Genomic DNA, 19,628 nt, shown 5'->3' on the forward strand with positions numbered 1-19,628 from the left:
CAAGTTTTCATAAGATGACTCTACATACTAACAGAAACATGTACCCATTACAACTGCCTTACTTGTTCAACTTGCCTCAGAGTTTCAAGTTCAACATTCACATTGTCACTATCAGGCAAGTTAGGCTGAAAAGCATTCTTCTTACCATGGCCTGTCAGGAGATCCGAGGGGACTGTATGCTGTGACAGAGATTCCTTTGGATTGGCAATACTTAATCAGCTTTTCCTGGGTAAGGTATGGGTGGCACTCAATCTGCGAGCACAAGGACATAAATTTACTCAGAGGCAGACTGCACTAATGCTGCTGTGTTCCAGGGATCATTTCCTATTCCACTTACAGGAAATATCTTTAGTAGGTTGGAAAGTTGTGATTAATTATACACTCTGTGTATGTTACGCAACTTGTAGTTGTTTGGTATTTTATGAAATTTTCTTGGTTTTGTGTTTTATCTGTTGAGTTTCAGTTATTACAGGATATTGCAAGGCAGGGGAGGGGAGGGGGGGAGCATACCTCACTTATGTTTTAATTATCAACTTTGTTCTCCAAAGATTTACAAAATAGTCAGCCTCAGAATTATACAACTGAAGTAGGACAATAAAGGTCATATCCAAAAGTATAGCATAAAATCAGAGTAATCTAGTTGAAGTGAAATTGAGTTGAAATGAGTAGGGCTATTTCTTCCAATTTAAAGTTTTCTTGTTTAGCTTCCCTAATTAAAGATACAAGTATTTTGGAAACTACTGTAGCATCAATACTATGAACTGCAGTGTTCCAGACCATTACTTTAGAATAAAGTAAAATTGTTTTGATGTTAAAGGGTAAGGTACATGTCAATCAATTAATTTATAGGGAAGTTTCAATACTGGTTACTCCTGTACACGAGTGCTCTTGTTGAAAGTGGCCCTATTCAACCAAAATGTAACTAATGAACAAAATTTTACTGAACAAAATTTTAAATTGTTTGTTATGGAATTTCTTTTCCAGACAATACATGTGTGTGCCTACCATTAATTGTAATGGGATCATCTGCACACCAGGCAGAGCGGAGAAAAGACTACAGAACCCTTAATGTTGGGCCCACATTCTGGTAAGCTACTGCAGTACAACCCACAATACAACCAGGATTATCACAAAGTCATGGGGCACTGGCTCAGTTTGGACAATTGAGGCTTTGGATAATTGAAGGGATTTTCAGGCTACCCACATATTGGGGAGCCTAACCTTGTTTAATTGAGCCTGTCCTGTCTGTCATTCAAACCATCTGGATTGTTGCTTTCAGACTGAAGGCCTTGAAATCTCATGCTGCTGGCAGGTGGACCAAGACACAGCACTGCACGGGATGGGTTGCAGCCTGCAGTTTTATTTATGGTTCTAGCTGCATTGCTGTTAGGAGATGATCATGTGGCCGTTTCCCAAAACTCCTAAAATAGTTTGGAATATTAGTCACCGCGCAGCTTACGGCTGGGTTCAGCTGGATAGATATTGCACGGCTATTTTGTTTCCTCAGCACGCAGAAATTCAGCTACTCGTACAGTCTATAACCAAAGTGCCCCTTTCCATTGGCTGGAACCGCAGCCACTCGGAGCTGCGAGCGGCTGTACCTGCAGACGCTCAGGTAAACAAAGTGTCTCGTGGCCTGCCAGGACTTACCCTGAACAAGCCGTGAACCAAGTTTGGGAACCCCTGGCCTAATAGAATAAAAAGAAACTACTTTAAACAATTGCTAACCCCTGTATAAAACATATGAGCGAGTATTTGGGTTAAAGGAAAAGACCTTCCATCAAAGATTAAAATTAGGATTTTTTCCAAAATGAATTGCAGATAGAATGGTTCATGTGTGTTTACAGAAGAAGGTTTGAAAATATCTGCAAATAACTGAGTGGGAATTTCATCCTCTAGATTTTATGGATCATTGGGCTATGCATGCACTACACATCTATTCTTGGGAATTATTTCTAGCTTGTGTTAAACAGGTTTCCAGTTTGTCTTGTAAAGTAACATCTTCTGGAGCAAGTTATGTAGGCCAAGGAGTATCAACGCCCAATTGCTGTACTTCTTAATCAAATGAATATATAAAGAGGGGCAGCATTTGAAATGGAGCTTTTTTCCCCTCTGACATGTGGCGGTCTAAGCAATAAATGAATCCACACTATCGTCCTTTCAGTTAAATACAGTATTCCTTTGGCCTTCTCCCTCCCTACCACTCTAAGTTCTATGTTACAGAAATTCCAATTTAACATCCCCTGCCCCCCCCCCAAAAAGAGCTATTCTAAAATATTCTGTATTGAACTAGAAATATGCTAAAAATATTAGTCTTTGCTCTGTTAGCTGGACAGGAGCTCTAATTTATGAGCAGAAGACCACAGGATGCCAATTCCTTGATTTCCAACTTTTACAAAAAAAAAACAAAAACAAATGCTAGATAACAAAGTTGCTTTTACAATGAAAAACTTGAACTAAAAAAGTCATTATTTGACCAGCCGACCCACTACTATCTTTGTTTGAAAGAAAATTAATTTAACTGAATGGTGAGATATACTTTCAACATCCATAGGAAGGAGGCATATATTGATTTTGGAAATATTATAATTACTATTACTAACAAAATACAAGAATGAGGTTCAGATTTTATTCTCCATTTTCACGTAGGCATTAAAGTAACCCTCCCTTTTGTTCCTTTGATAAGAGAATCATTATTGAACTTAGATCATTTATACCACAGTACCAGAGAAAGGTAATAACCACAATCTCCTTATTTTGTATTTGAGATTTTAAAAACAGACCAGTCAAGCAATTCAGTTATTTTTCCTACCACAGCCATTACTTAACCCTCCCGCATTATACTGTAGCTCAGGGGTCGGCAACCTTTGACACGCGGCTCGCCAGGGTAAGAACCCTGGTGGGCCGGGCCAGTTTGTTTACCTGCCACGTCTGCAGGTTCGGCCGATCGCGGGTCCCACTGGCTGTGATTTGCTGCTCCGGGCCAATGGGGGCAGCGGGAAGCAGCGCAGGCTGAGGGATGTGCTGGCCGCCGCTTCCTGCCGCCCCCATTGGCCCGGAGAAGCAAATCGCAGCCAGTGGGAGCCGCGATCGGCCGAACCTGTGGACGCGGCAGGTAAACAAACCAGCCTGGCTCGCCAGGATGCTTACCCTAGCGAGCCGTGTGCCAAAGGTTGCCGACCCCCACTGTAGCTAGTAGCTGAAGTATAGGCAAGATGTTTCTGTTAAACACTTGTATTCTCTCACGTATGGCTTAAGCCTGGCAGCATCCTCTGAAGTCAATGGGAATGGAAGGTTCTCACTCAGCCCCTTGCAGGATGGTGCTCTTAGCTTTCTTAGGGGTTGTCTACATGGCAGCAGTGCTGACTACAGGGGGTGTAAATTGTACAGCATGCTAATGTGCTGCGCTATAACTGCTCTGGTCAGACCCTGGTGGCGAGAACTAAAAAGGTACCTAGTTCGCATTGAGGTAGTCCCATTTCAAGCAAGACTACATTAACATGAACTAGGCACACTTCCCCACTCTGTGCCTCAGTTTCCCCATTGTAAAATGAAGATAATGATACTTACCTCTGTCGCAAAGCATTTAGTGCTTTTCATCAGGAAATCACTGTAAGAGCTACGTATTTATTAACATTCACTCCCTCAAGCGCCCCTTCAGAATTCCAGGACTGAAAATGCATTCTATGCCTACTCTATTTGCCCACTCCCTACCGCCCCACTGTAAAATAACTGACATGATCAGATCCTCATGATCCCAGAGACACTGAGCTGTTGCCTTTAAGCAGCTTACCTGGTTGTTGGCAGGCCTGTATTTTAACCCAGGCTTGTTCAAGATTCTTTCAATCTGTTCATGGTTAAAGTTGGAGATTCCAATGGCTTTCACTAGACCTGCATCCACCAGCTCTTCCATAGCCTAAGGGGACAAGAGAATCTGAGTCTATGTAACCAGATACACAAGGTAGGGCCTAAATAAGGCATTCTTGCTGCCAATATGGTATATTTCTTTGACGATAACCAGTGATGGGACACTTAGTTGGACTCATCACATATGTTCTGGAGTCCACCAGGGAAAAGGATCCACTAGGGAAAAGGGATGCAGAGAGAACAGTGCTTCTCTGAGATTTCTTTTCTGGCTGTGAGGTTTTTATGCATCTTTATTAATCATATGAGTGAGTTAGAAGAGACCTATGTCAAATAACCCAACACTGGCACAATAATGGACTATCCTCAAGATTGTGGGTAGGATATAAACCTACAATTCTCCTTTTACTTCTGCAAGTAATAAGCAGAGCTGAGGATTTTCAGCAAAATGTTAAAATTTCAGCGAATTTACTTTGACTATGTCCTGACACACTATATGTTTGTTAGTATTCTAGGAAAGAAGGTTTTCAAAGTTTGAAGCTGAATCAACTGAAAATTTACATTCTCATTTCCTGTGAGCTAAGTTACCCAAGGCAGCCAGTCAGGGAACAAAAGTATCATCTGACTTACATAAATATACAGTGCAAATTTTGGAATATTTACCTAGAATTCTAAGTGATGTGCAAACCAAGAATGAAGGTATTTACAAATAATTTTGAATGAATTATAAATTCTTTGCAGAGAAATCAAATATAAAAAGATAATCTAAATCAGAGCCAAAATGAATCTCACACTGCAATAAGACTCACCTCCCAAGTGTCCAGAATATTTGTGTCACTGGGCAAGACCATGCCTTTCTCATCCGCAGGAAACAGCTGCTCTCCAGCCTGTCAATGCAAGACAGAAAGTCTGAAATGTTCTGTTGAATTTTCTGCTGAAAGACTAGAATTCTTGGGAAGTCAAACTGAACTCTCATTCTGTATAGTAGCCCAAACTCTTAGGGCAAAAGAAGAGGAATAGTAACTCCTATTTAAGTTGTTCAATCTGGCAAGGTCTCCCTTCCTCATGCTACACATTCATCATTCCAGCCAGAGAATCCACCCCAATAAATATGGTTAATTCTGTGGCTAGTCTGCAGGTCAGTGATAGATCCAGCAAAATAGAACAGTGACCCACCATAGTACAAGTACAACGGGGTTATAGATCTATTCCCAATGGGTGTAGCAAAGCACACAGTTTTTACATGTTGTCCCATTATGTACATGCAATCTATACATTATGTACATAATGGGACATTCCTTTATTAATCCAGATTTATATTTGATTACATCTGTTGCATGAGTGATGGTGTGCTGTTGCAGGCCTTCAGTGGGAGACTATGTGTAGATCGCAGGGAATGGGAGAAAGACAATGGAACGGACTATATGCATAAATTACTGTCTATGTTCTTGCTACTATGAAAAGCTCCCTTGTCTAGACTCCTTTACAGCCTGCCTGCAGAACTGTGATACCAGCACAGCCTCATTTCATCTGCTTTGTCCATCCTAAAAAACAGTTAAAAGATACTGGAGAGTGCATTTGGGAGTTGCACAGAATACCAAGGAGAAGGTATTTTTATCAGGCTCTAACAGAAAAGAAGAGCCAAGACAAGAGAGTCAAAGCGAGACATCACCAGCTTCAACCATATCTTTAATCTGCATATGGGCTTTACAATGAAAGTTGCCACTTCTGAACGCCAAGGATTACAGAACAACAAGGCTCTTATGGCAGATGGTAACTACAAGTTTGTACTGTGCTTGGGGATTTCAAGGGCAGGGGGTGGGTGTCAGAGAAAAGAGAAATTAAGAGCTTATTTTATTGCCTGCTGCTTAAGTAAGGCCATGTCTACAATATCAATAGATCAGCGCAGCGGGGTTCGATTTAGTGGGTCTAGTAAAGAGCTCTCTCCACCGGAACAAGAGGAGTAAGGTAAATTGATGGGAGACGCGGTGTAGACACCGCAGTAAGTCAACCTAAGTTACGTTGACTCCAGCTACATTATTCATGTACCTGGAGTAGCGTAACTTAGGTCGACTTACCCCGGTAGTGCAGACAAGGCCTAAGAGTGCTACTAGCAACAAAGAAAACCAGACTTATTGTTAAGAAGAAAGGGATATAGTTGTCCTTCCCATAAAGAGGAAGACAAACCAGTACAGAAGGAATTGGTAATCAAATGGTTAAAGGTATAAACTGCCCTGTCAAGTGGGAGACCTGGATTTGATCCAAGATTCATCTCTCCTTGGATCAACAGGGGCAGGGAACATGGTAGAAACAGCATGCTCAGCTTCCCGGATGAAAGCTTGTTCACACACCCATACAGTAAAGCTGAATAAGCAGCACAAAAAGAGTGATGCTGAGATACCCCAGAGGTATCCTCCTTGAAGGTAAGAGGGTTGGGGCAGTAACAGGATAGCTTACCAGGAGGACAGTGCTTCTCCAGAATCAGTCAGGAAAAAACAAAAAAGTATTAAACACTACAGTACCTTAAATCCCAAAGGCCAGTGAATGAGATACAGATCCAGGTAATTCAGTTTCAATGCATCAAGGGTTTTCTGGCATGCTCCCTTCACCAGAGATTTCTCATGGAATGTGGACCACAGCTACAAAAGAAAAACCAAACAAAGCAGTGATCTCACAAGCAAACGCTCTTACAAAGCTCTCCCAAACAGGACAAAGTCATATCACACCTGCAAGAAGCAGGTGTGGGAATACTATTACCCCCATTTACAGGCTCAATCTGTGAGCAGAGACAGAGGGAAAGTTTCTTGATGCTAGTATTTTCAGTAGCATTTACCTGACAAAATTGGGTTCTGACAGATTAAGATGGTAAAAAAATTCCACCAGTTAAGGCACCAACAAAAAGTCACTTATTGCAAGACACAGTATTGGGAAAGAGAAAACTAAGTGCTACAAGGTAATGAAGCTTTCCAGCCATCTGTGTCCAGAAGCAGGAAGATGGGAAAAACCTCCTGCATGAGTTTGGCTCCTTCTGATATGATCCCCTATTTAAGAGCCTAGATAAAGAATAGTTTCAAACACATACAGTGCAAAAAATTTATTTGGGCCCCCATGTTTTTGAATTGTCACATGGGCCTGGGTTCACAAAAGTACTTAGGCACCTTAGTCACAGCTTTAGGCTCCATTGGGAGCCAGGAAACTCCTGCCAAACCCAGCAGGCACCTAAACTCAATTGGCACCTACATTTTCAGGGTAAAAGTTCCCGAAGTGTCTAAGTTTCTGCCTCTGGGCATGCTCACTGCTGCCCCCCTCCCCAACCCTGCATCTGGATGCCTAAGTCCCAGAGCAATGCACAAGCCAGGGGAAGATAGCAATTTGTCTGCCTAAGTCACATGCTGGGCCCAATCATCTTCCAAGGCCCACTACCAGATCAGGTATAATTCTAAATCTCATCAAGGGGCACTCACCGGGGACGTGGAGGACCCAGGTTCAATTCTCCCTTCAGGCAGAGGGGAAGAAAGGATTTGAAGAGAGGTCTTACCTTTCAGGAGAGTGCTCTAACCACCAAGCTTTGGGATATTCTGGTGTGGATCTGTAATCCCTAAAGAAGCTATTCCACTCCAGATAAATGATGGGCGATCACTCGGTACCGAGTATGATCATCTTCCATGGGAGTTACGGGTCCTCAGGTGGCTAATAAGACCAATCCTTGAACCACAAGTTCTATTACAATGAGGGCAGATGTTTTCAGGCTCAGCAGGAGTTGGAAACCAGGCTCTCTCCTTCCTCCTGCACCTCTTGTCCGCTTCGGCTTGTTGGTGAGCAAGTTCAAAATGCAGGGGACCATCACATAGGGCTTCACTCCATATTAAGCGATCCTGGACAAGTGTCTCCCAAGTGTCAATGTCAATATTACACTTTAGATTGTCCTTCAGCAAGTCCTTATAATGCTTCTGTTGTCCACCCACGTTACGGTGCCCTTCTTTCAGCTGAGAGAATAGGACCTGTTTTGGGAGTCTGGCATCTGGACAACGTGACCAGTCCAGCGGAATTGCTGACGGATGATCATTGCCTCGATACTCGTAGTCTTTGCCTCTTCCAGCACACTAATATTGGTGCGCATGTCTTCCCATTTGATCTTCAGAATCTTACAAAGGTGGCGTTGATGGTGCCTCTCAAGGACTTTCAAGTGGTGTCTATAGGTTGTCCAAGTTTCGGACCCATACAACAGTGTTGGGAGAATAATGGCTTGATAGACAAGAAGCTTGGTGTCTGTTCGAATATCATGATCTTCAAAAACCCTGTGCCGTAAATGAGAAAAAGCTGCACTGGCACAGTTCAGGTGAATTTCTGCATCAATATCTGCTTTTGATGAAAGATGACTTCCAAGGTAGAGGAAATGATCGACATTCTCCAGTACCACTCCATTGATTTTGACAGACGGGGCATGTAATACCACATTTGGAGAGGGCTGATAGAGCACTTCAGTCTTCTTGATATTAAGAGTGAAGCCAAGACATGCGTAAGCACTGGCAGACACATTCAAGATAGTTTAAAGATCTTTCTCAGAGTGGGCAAAGATTGCATTGTCATCAGCATACCAAACAGCTTTCCATCCATTCTGTAAATGATTTCAATGCAAGCTGTAAACTTCCCAGCAATTAGGTAAAGAATGATGGCAATAAAAACCGCAAACATGGTTGGAGCGATGATACAGCCCAGTCTGACTCCTGTTTGTACTCTGAAAAGTTCACTCTGGGAGCCAATGCTGCTCAGAACAGTCACTTTCATGTTATCATGAAGCAATTTTAGGACATTGATGTATTTATCAGGACATCCAATCTTAGAAAGTACAGTCCAGAGGGCACAGCAATTCACTGAATCAAAGGCTTTAGTTAGATCAATAAAAGCCATGTACAGTGGGGGGTTTTGCTCCCAACACTTTTCTTCCAGCTGCCGTGCTGTGAAAATCATATCCACAGTTCCATGACATGTCAGAAACCACTCGGTGACTCCGGTAAAATTTCTTCTTGCAGGGGCGGAAGGCGGGTTGCAAGGACCTGCACCAGAACTTTTCCTGCAATGGCTAGGAGGGAGATACCACGATAATTTCCACAAACCACTTTATCCCCTTTCTTGAAGAGAGTGACAACACTGGTCTACAATTTTTGAGAAGTCGTCTGCTTCAGAGATAAAATGTGCTATTTATTATGTATTTTGGTGTGCTGAATTCAAATATGACAATTAAAACAATTGATTGGCTACTGTTTCTAAGATATTTAAGTTTTTACATTTTAGGTCTATGTATATTGTGTAGATAGTAGAGTTTTAATCATAAATTGTAAACCTAGGTCTTTTCATGTGTTTATTGTTGCTTTACATGATAATATTTCACTTGTTCTGTTTATGTAACACTTTAAAAATCAGCAGAAGGGTTACATAAATAAAATTTATTATGAAACAAAAGGCAAAAAACTATTCTGTACATAGTTTAGTCCTATTCAGTGTCTACTCGGCGCTTCTTGGCTTGTCTCTTGTATTCATTTATGGAGCATCTCTTGTCACTGTCCAGCAATAGTCTGCAAGCATTGATGGGCTCCATTTGCCCTGACAGCGTTTCTCCATTGTTGCAATGTCCTGGTGAAATCACTTGCCGTGCTCGTCGCTCATTGCTCCGCAGTTCGGTGGAAAAAAATCTAGGTGAGAGTGCAAAAAATGTATCTTTAATGACATGTTGCAACCAAGGCTTTTGGATGCCTTGAGGAGGTTTTCCACCAACAACCTGTAGTTGTCTGCCTTGTTGTTTCCGAGAAAATTTATTACCACTAACTGGAAGGCTTTCCATGCCGTCTTTTCCTTGCCACGCAGTGCATGGTCAAATGCATCAGCTCGAAGAAGTTCACGAATCTGAGGACCAACAAAGACACCTTCCTTTATCTTAGCTTCACTTAACCTTGGAAATTTTCCACGGAGGTACTTGAAAGCTGCTTGTGTTTTGTCAATGGCCTTGACAAAGTTCTTCATCAGACCCAGCTTGATGTGTAAGGGCGGTAACAAAGTCTTCCGTGATTCAATAAGTGGTGGATGCTGAAAACTTTTCCTCCCAGGCTCCAATGACTGTCGGAGTGGCCAATCTTTCTTGATGTAGTGGGAATCTCTTGCACGACTATCCCATTCGCAGAGAAAACAGCAGTACTTTGTGTATCCAGTCTGCAGCTTTAAGACTCATCTTCGATGAAACAATGAACAGTCTCCACTCATCTGGATCGTGAACGATGTTGAGGGCTGCCATCACACCATCGATGTTGTTGCAGGCTACAAGATCACCTTCCATGAAGAATAATGGGATAAGATCCTTTTGACGGTCACGGAACATGGAAACCCTCACATCACCTGCCAGGAGATTCCACTGCTGAAGTCTGGAGCCCAACAGATCTGCCTTCCTCTTGGGTAGTTCCAAATCCCTGACAAGGTCATTCAGTTCACCTTGTGTTATGAGGTGTGGTTCAGAGGAGGAGGATGGGAGAAAATGTGGGTCCTGTGACATTGATGGTTCAGGACCAGAAGTTTCATCCTCTTCCTCGTCTGACTCAAGTGAGAATGATTCTGGTGCATCAGGAACCGGCAGTCCTTCTCCGTGGGGTACTGGGCGTATAGCTGATGGAATGTTTGGATAATGCACAGTCCACTTTTTCTTCTTTGACACACCTTTCCCAACTGGAGGCATAGATTTCCTTTTCCTGTTCAACCACTGGCGAAGATTTGTTGCACAAGTGTTGCAGCATATGTGTGGGGCCCACCTCTTGTCCTGATCTCCAATTTTGCCGCCAAAATAAAGATAGGCTTTCTTAACCATAGTGGTTATATTGCGCTTTTGTGATGCAAAAATCACTTCACCACAAACATAGCAGAAGTTATCTGCAGTGTTCACACAAGTACAAGGCATCTCTGCTCACTTTGGCTAAACAGAAATGTGTCTCTTTGCAAAATCAAACACTGACAAATAAGAGAGCACGACACTGTATGATTTCTAGAGCTGATATTAGGGCAATTTGTTCAGCAGAGTGATGTAAGCTTCATTATGATTGCATCATCCATGACTACTAGGAATAACATGATGCAATCCATATCATGTATGACGCAATACCAGCTTCAGAGTGCATCATTCATTGTTTTGCCTAAAAAGCAAGTACTGTCCAAACCCAGTCATAGATTTATTCATAGATCCAGTTAAAGATGTATTTTAGTCATTTCTGGTTTAAATTGAGATCCTTTCCCTTTATAACTCACTTATCCTCCGCCATTCCCAAGTCAAGGGTCGTATATACTGACCCAATAGCATATCTTGAAAACTAGAGCCAATCAACAATTTTAAGCATCATTTTTGTTCTCAGTGACCCAGAATTAGTAAAGTTTGACTACATTTATTTCAGAAGTATTTTGGCTGTAGAGCAGTGCAATCAGGGCATCCCTCATTTCACTGGATATCTCCTCCTTTATCCAGATTTTAAGGATAAGCAGGTAAAGCTGCCAAATTAGCTCTGGTCCATCATCTTTAAAGATTTCAGTGAGGATCCCATCTAGACCGCTGCCTTGTTCTTCACCTGCTTGTGTACCTCATACAAATTGGGAGGGTCTCCGACCTCATCCCTAAATGGGTTGAGGGATTTGCTCAAGGACTTCATCTGCAACCACAGAATTACGGTTAAGGAGATCTTCAAAATGTTCTTTCCAGTGAGAATGGATGGCTTCGTTGTCCATCAAAAGTGTGGTTCCGTCCTTAGAGCGAAGGGGATTCATACCATGGCAAATTAGCCCATAAACAGCCTTGGTGGCACTAAAGAAACCACATGTATTCTGGATGTCCGCGAGATATTGGACTTCTTGTGCTTTCTCAGTCCACCATTTGTTCTTGAGTTCTCTAGTTTTACATTGGACTTCCGCCCTCGCCATGGCATGGACTTCGCTCTTTATATTACAATTTATGTGCAGATAAATAATGGACAAGCAATTGGAGCAGAACAACTGGACGTTGGATCTCCCAAGTATGCAACTTAATGACCATGCTACAGAGTCATTCTTGTGTGCACACAAAAAAGTCCCATAGTTCAAAGGTTAGCCCACCCTCCTGAGGTGGGAGATCCCTGTTTAAATCTATTATTATCCTCTGCCCGTGGGGGAGAATTGAACCCACTGGACTAGCAATCATACAGTGGATAGCATCACCACTTTGTGTGGTGTTAGGCACCCACCTGATTCATTCTCACAAGAAGCAGTTTAACTGCCTAAGGTGCTTGACATCAAGAGAGCAGTTCCTATTTGTCAATCACTAGCAGAGACTGGTGCCTATTTCAGAGAGAGCAGCGGGGCTTAGCAGACATCTCTCAAACAACATCTCCCATTGGTTAGGTTAAATGGCTCCCCACCTAGCGGGATGGCTTTTGTGAATCGCATTCGTAGCTGTTCATTTCTCCCCATTCATTGCACAGGAGTCCAGGCACTTCACTCAGGCTTTGTGAATTGCAGTGTGCTCCTGTGATTGTCTAGGTGCCCAAAAGTTAAGTGTTGCAATACTGAAATACCTTTCTGAATACAGGTCAGTCTCAGCAAGCCACAACCTGGTCTCTCCTTCCAGCAGCAGAAATGGAAAGAGACCCAAATGGTAGTTTGCTGCATTGCCCCCACTCTGGAAGTGGCACTGGAAGGGTGTGGGGGGGGAGGGGGGGAGGAGTAGGAGAGAGATCTTATAGCCCCTAATGCCCACCCATGATTTGAGGACTTCAGTAACTCAGCGAGAGGTTAGGGGTCTATTACAGGAGTGAGTGGGTGAAGTTCTGTGGCCTGCAATGTGCAGGAGATCAGACTAGATAATCATGATGGTCCCTTCTAGGTTCTAGGTCCAGCTCTAGGTTCTACATCAGGGGTCGGCAACGTTCGGCACGCGGCTCGCCAGGGTAAGCACCTGGCAGGCCGGGCCAGTTTTATTTACCTGCTGACGTGGCAGGTTCGGCTGATCGCGGCCCCCACTGGCCGCGGTTCACCGTCCCGGCCCAATGGGGGCAGTGAGAAGCCGTGGCCAGCACATCGCTTGCCCGCGCCGCTTCCCGCCACCCCCATTGGTCCGGGATGGCGAACCGCGGCCAGTGGACGCCGCGATCGGCCGAAAAGCAGGTAAATAAAACTGGCCCTGCCCGCCAGGGTGCTTACCCTGGCGAGCCGCATGCCGAACATTGCCGACCCGTTCTACATTATAAGCTCAGCATGCCAGGCAAAAAATAGTTGTCCCTTCCTCAATCATCGGAAGGGCACAGTATTGCCACCTCCATTGCTGGTATGTTCACTAGAGAAGAGCCACTCCAAACAGGAGAGAATCCAAGATGTCTTTTATTCTTCCCTGTGCATCCCACATGAACATGTGAATTAGGAAACAACTCAAGGATGAAATGTACCATGTCTAGAATTGCTTTATTCCACAGAGTCAGAAAGGAGTGAGGTGTTTGATCTTCCTCCAGCACCCTGGGTTCACTGAATCGGCCCCATGACCTTGATCTTCCTGTCAGAGCCATACCTTACTGACGACAAAGAGGTCCTCTCGTTTCACAACCCCTTCTTTGATTTTCTGCTGGATCCCATCCCCTACTTCATTCTCATTCTGGTACACGTAGGCACAGTCAAAGTGGCGGTATCCAATGTCAATGGCAGCCTTCACTGCATCCTTTACTTTCCCTGGTGGAGACTAATCAAAATAATAAATTAAAAAAGCCACAGACACTCTAAAATATCCCATTTCCCAGGTGGCTAGAGGCTCAGAAACCCCAATAAACTTTATTTCTTCTATGGTGTTCACCTTTCAGGCATCTGGGCACCTTGCAATCAAAACAAAATCTCTCTCTCTGTGGTTGTCTAGTAACTGTTATTATCTGACTTAATGACGGCATCTAACAATGCATCTAGCAATCCATCCTGCATCTTACATGGATCGTTTAGCAAAACAAAGCTGTCTCACACCATGACCCTACTCTGGATAGCTGTCAAGGAGCTATTTCTATGTGAGAGGGCTCTTTAGCAACACCCCCTTCAAGTGGTCCTAAGAAAAAAAGCTATCCTGGGAACTAGCTGTCAAGGCTTATTCCCCACTCTGGCACTTCAAGTGCAGAAGGTGGGAGCCTGCAAGGATGTAAAAATTAAAACTGACCACTCCAGGCTTGTATTAAATTCCCAAGGTTACAGCTTTTCTCTGACTTTGGATGGTTAGATGCTGCCACCACCCAAGTGCAAAAAACCCTTTTGGAACCCAGGAAGGCGCACTTGGGAATTCCTTCCTGTGGGGTACCCTCAAGTCCTTTCACCCCCCACCCCCAGGGAAGAGCCTAGAAAGAAAACAAAAGGAAATCAGCTGTTGCCACCAGTTAATTAAACAACAAATGCACAAACCTCTTAGGAATACAAAAATTCAATCCTGTTCTTAAAAAAGGTAAATTTTATTAAAAACAAAAAGAAAATACATCTGGAACTTAGACTTTTTGCTAGGTTTAAAAAAAAAAAAAAAAACACAATTACAAGGATTAAGCATCAAGATAGCTTCTTGAGGTCCAGCTTAAAGGTTACAAGCAACACAAAAGCACCTGAGGTTAGCACAGAGGAGTCCACGAGCCATAAAGAAATAAAAGCGATAAACCTAATCACGTCTTCATAGACATTTCCTGATCTACTTACATATCTGGGGTTTCAAATTAGTAGTTTCTAGGTATGATCTGATGAGATTACATACCTGGCCCAAAGCTTTTTACAGTACAGTTCCAGCCCTGTCTCCTCTCTCCGGAGAGCAGACAGACAAAGGGGAAGTTTTTTCCCCCAATTTTAAAAAGTTCTAGCCTTCCCATTGGCTCTTTTGGCCACTCCCTTCCTTTTACCTATGGACTTTAACCCTTTACAGGTAAAGCAAGTAGAGGACAGCTACTAACTGGGATTTTATAGCTAACTGGTTGGCTGGGTGTCAATAAAAGGGAGCTCTCCCCCATCTTCACTTATCACACTAGCAGAAGAAGCATCCCATCTGAGCCTATGAGAGGCAGTGTGGTGCATTGGGAAAGGCAAGGGACAGAGTCAGGTGACCTAAGTTCTGTGTGATGCTGGGCAGATGACTTGACCTCTCTGTCCCTCAGTTTCCTCATCTGTAAAGTGAGGATACTAATAACCACCTTCTTTGTAAAGGCTTTTCAGCTCAACGGACAAGAAGCGCTATAGAAGAGCTACGTATTAATGATCACAAAGGGAAGCATCCCACAAGAGAGGAGGCTGGGGAGATGCAGAAGCGTCCAGATCACTAAAAGAGTGCAATCACCACTCTGAAAAGAGAATAGGGAGCCAGAAGTAATATGGCAGATACACAGACTGCTGAGGGGAGGACGATTTCTAATGTTACATAAAGCATGGTCAAAAAAAAAAAAAAAAAAAAAAAAGAGGGCTTTTCCAGCAAGGATTCTTAGAGCTAGCCTCCGCACCTCAGAATGCACTCATCTCACAGTACAGCAGGGGAGTCACTTAGGTACCAATGACCAGTTCTACTGTCTTGAACCCCGGCGCTTTGGGCATGCAGAGGAGATTGGTCTTCTCAGGGGAAGCATTAAGCATTTTCCTGCCAACCATGGGAAGTGATCTGAACTGTTGCAAACCAGGACCTTGCCACAGTACCAGAGCTGCTGCTCTGTCCCTCAGGGCACATGACTAGACAACAAGATGTAGACCAGTCTACTGACTGACATCTATGAACCAATATTAGATTTCGGAGTCTGCAGTGTGTATTAGACAAAAGAATTAGAAGGAGAACATTTTGCTCAAGCAAAAAAAAAAAAAAAAATCAGCGCCTGCATTTTCAGGTATTGCATAAATCCCGCTGTTGCTGATGACTGCTATTTGATTTTGTTCCAATTCTGCTGGTCAAAAATTGCTTGAAATACCAAGTTTACCTAAAACACTGGCTTGATGCTCTCAAAAGGTAAAAATAAGCAAACACTGGATTTCAGGTTATGCTATGGTATATCCAGCACTTGGGGCCTGCATAAGGTAAGTTCTCTGTGTAGGAGCAGTATGTGATCCTCAGCCTGTAAAAGGCCAGTGGGAAAGACGTGGGGAGAAAGAGACATAAGGAAATTATTTATATGAACACACAATGCATAGGTGCTGACTTCTGCTCCCCCCCGGTGGATGCTCGACCCTCCCCTCTGCCCCTGCCCCAAAGTCCCCACCCTAACTGCGCCCCCTCCCTGCCCCTATTCCGACTCCTTCCCCAAATCCCTGCCCCAGCCCTGCCTCCTCCCCTGAGCATTCCACGTTCTCGCTCCTCCCCCTCCCTCCCAGCACAGGGCGGGAAGCTGGGAGGTAGGCGGAGAAGTGGCGCGCTCAGGGGAGGAAGAGGTGGGGTGGGGGGGGAGGAGAGCTTGGCTGCCAGTGGATGCAGAGCACCCACTAATTTTTCCCTGTGGGTGCTCCAGCCCTGGAGCACCTATGGAGTTGGCGCCTATGACACAGTGGCCACTATGACATATTGTTCAGCAAGTCACCTATTCTATTCCACTATAGCATGCTGTTTGAAATAGCATTTTACAGGAGCGTATGAGACACTGTCAGCTTTGTGAGACCACATAATGCAGAGCTCTGTCATAAGGCATACTTACAATGGCATACACTTTGAAGTTGCAAGTCCGGTTGGAGTTTGGGCTATGAACCCCCCTTCCTAGGCTTCAGAGCCCAGGCTCTAGCCAGTGCTTCTATATTGTGATGCCAACTTTTCCCAACCCAGTGCTAAAAATTTCCCAAATCTGGTGAAAAATTCCCAGATAAAGGTTTTTTTTTTTTTACAGTGCTTCTATATCCTGGGAAATTTCTCCAAACCTGGGAATTTGTGCATAAAATATTTTGAATGAATATTCCCAATTTGCCAAGTTGAAACATTTTACGCACAAATTCCCAGGTTTGGGGAAATTTCCCACGATATAGAAGTACTGGCTCTAGCCTGAGCTGCAACTTCAAAGCGTTAGCCCTGCTACCCCAAGTCAGTCAACCAACCCAGGTTGGCAGGCTCACTACCTCAGGCGATGTCAGACACACCTTACTTTACAGATACCAAACAGATTAAAATTTTGGATCACCGCCCTGCATTAACTTAGTATTGGGATCAGCATATCAAGCAATGGATAGCAAAACCATTGCACAAAGCTGACATAGAAAAGTGCTTTTAAAAAATGTAAAAATAGCTCGGTTTACCTATAAATCTGTTTGGAACATATACTGATTTCACAGACAGAAACCATGAGTAAGTTTAATGACATTTTAACAAGATCCACTGTCACAAATTTGCCCTATCTCGAATAATAATTGCAATACTGCTTTGCGCTTCAGTAGGACTTTCCAAGAGAGGATAGATGCTCTTTATAAGCATTAATCCTCTCAACACCCTTGTAAAAATAGGTCAGTAATATTCATTTTACAGACAAAAAAAAGCAAGGCATGAACATTTTCCTCAAAGTCACACCCAAGTCTGAAGTCAGAATTAGGAACAGAACCCAGAAATCTAAACTCCTGGCTGTATTAACTAAAATTGTAATTCTTTCAGTCCCGTCCCCCCGCGATTGTATGTGTTGCTATTATGAATCACCAGTCACATGCTGTACAAAATACAGACAGTCCCTGCCCTGAGTTTTCTAGAATCTACCCTCGTATGTTATTTCACTTTTAAAGTGATAGGGACAAACTTCATGAGACTTGAGATGATATTCTTTCAAAAACCAAGTAATAAAAAAATCTAAGGCCAATAGAAAACTTTTGAAAGAAAAGGCTGATAAAAACAGCTGTTTTGAAACAAAAAGGGTTCTCTTGCAGTGTCTGAAACCCAAACATTGCAGAAGAGCCTAAAAGTGAAACTGACTTCTTTCGTTTTTAATCGGTTTTCATCCAACCAGAGAGAAGTGGTAAACGGAAACTTGGGCAGGGACAAGGAAACTGCATTTTTAAAATGCAATTTTTTAAACAGGGGAAATTAACTGTAAGAGAGGCAAAGAAATTAGGCCAGAATACACTATTTTTAAATTCACAGTGCCTCTTTAAATAGGCCAACTTCCTAGTCAAATTTTGGAGTGCAAGAAGCCTTTACCCTCCTTCCTCTCCCCCTGAAAAGATGCATGAATTACACAAGAGGCACCATGTGCCCAACAACTTTTAATAGCTACTCTCAGACGCAGCAAAGGCTGGGTATGGAAGCGTGACACACAGCGACACAGTATATGTGTTACATAACGGCCAACAGCTATTCAGGGGGTGAGTACACTGAGCGCATACAGACACCCCCCTCCCCTCCACCTCCCCAGCCGCATCAGGGGACAGGACGCTTTCCATGGCGGGGGCGGCGGCAAATCTTGCCAGCAAGAAAATCAAACCGTTTGCAAAGGAACTACCCAGTGCTCAGGAAGGGCCGGGGGCCGCCTGCCCTGTAACAAGAAGCCAAGCCGAGGCCGGCAGTTTTGGGCACACACTTTGCAAAGGGAGGACCAGATAGAAACAGATCAGCAGTTCTAGAGGCAGCGAGGAGGGACGGATGCAGTGCACCCGAGCGCAGGCGCTGGTGACCGCTTGGTACCATGCCCTAGATCCCACCTTCTGCAATTACTGTACCTTCCAGGTGCCAAGCCCCAGGATGGGCATCTTTGCCTTAGTGTTCAGCTCCAGGTAGGTCCCCATGACTCCAGCTCTTCGGCCCTTCCTGGATCGCGGCCCTGGAGGGAGAAAAAAAAAAAAGCAACCACCCTCTTTATAGAGACTGGCCCCGCCCCAGCAGCTGGTCTCTGAGTAGCGGCTGCGGCGGGCGGGGAGCGCAGGGATTGGGAAGGGCTCCGGGAGGGGGAACGCGGTGCAGAGCAGCCGAGCCTACCGTCGTTGAGCTGTGCACGGCTCAGTGCACGCTGGCCTGGGCAGGCTGGGGGCATGTCTCTCCTTGCAGCATTAGCTGCAGGTGCTGCACAGACCTTGCCTAAGTTGCCTGCAGCCTCCCCACTGTTGCATGGTCAAGCTCTCCTGCTGGAATTTTCTGCAAAGAGAGACCCAGAGTAGCTTGCAGATTCCTCCCTCCCCCAGTTCACTCAAACCTCAAGGGCAGGCAGTGCGGGCTATTTTCTGCTGAGGACAGAGAGCTTTCAGGGACCTGCAAAGGCCAGACAGTGTGTGACTCCAGCTTTCCATTTTGGAAGGCACAGAGAGAAGTGTGTAGCCATCTACAAAAAAGTTGGGTGGGATCAGGACTGAGCATGCACCAATCCCGCAGCAACACTGAGGGCAGGCAGCATCAACACGGGGGTCTAATCCCTTGAATCTCCGTCCCACTAGCCCTATACAGATAAAATACAAATGAAGTGGAAACTGGAATGTGACCCATCATTCATGTTCTGCACTAGGGGAGGGAGTGAGGGAGGCCTGCTCATGGCTAGCTAACGTTAGGGTTACCATATTTTGAGTGTCCAAAAAGAGGACACTCCACGGGCCCCGCCCCCGCCCCAACTCCACCCCTTCCCCACAGTCCCCACCCCAACTCCGCCCCCTCCCCTGCTTCCCGCGAACATTTGAGCACCCCCGGCCCGGGCCCAGCACCGCCAGCCCGGCCCCCAGCTCAGTACCGCCGGCCCGGCCCCCGGCCCAGCACCGCCGGCCCCCGGCCCAGCACCGCCGGCTCAGCACCGGCCCCTGGCCCGACCGCCAGCCCGGCCGGGGGCCGGGCT

At 44.7% G+C, this 19,628-nt stretch overlaps 1 protein-coding gene across 1 annotated transcript in view; it reads right to left on the minus strand.

Annotated features, from left to right (window-relative positions):
• The window catches only part of LOC117882887 (aldo-keto reductase family 1 member B1-like), a gene marked incomplete in the record, with an annotated part of 21,055 nt that extends 2,362 nt beyond the window's left edge, over positions 1-18,693 (minus strand). Inside the window, 6 exon segments of the mRNA XM_034781756.1 lie at positions 145-252; positions 3,794-3,916; positions 4,674-4,751; positions 6,387-6,503; positions 13,430-13,597; positions 18,532-18,693. Coding sequence (XP_034637647.1) covers positions 145-252; positions 3,794-3,916; positions 4,674-4,751; positions 6,387-6,503; positions 13,430-13,597; positions 18,532-18,597 — 660 coding nt within the window.
• Positions 18,694-19,628: the final 935 nt, after the last annotated feature.

Source organism: Trachemys scripta, chromosome 1, assembly GCF_013100865.1.
Source record: "Trachemys scripta elegans isolate TJP31775 chromosome 1, CAS_Tse_1.0, whole genome shotgun sequence".
Taxonomy (NCBI): Eukaryota; Metazoa; Chordata; order Testudines; family Emydidae; genus Trachemys; species Trachemys scripta.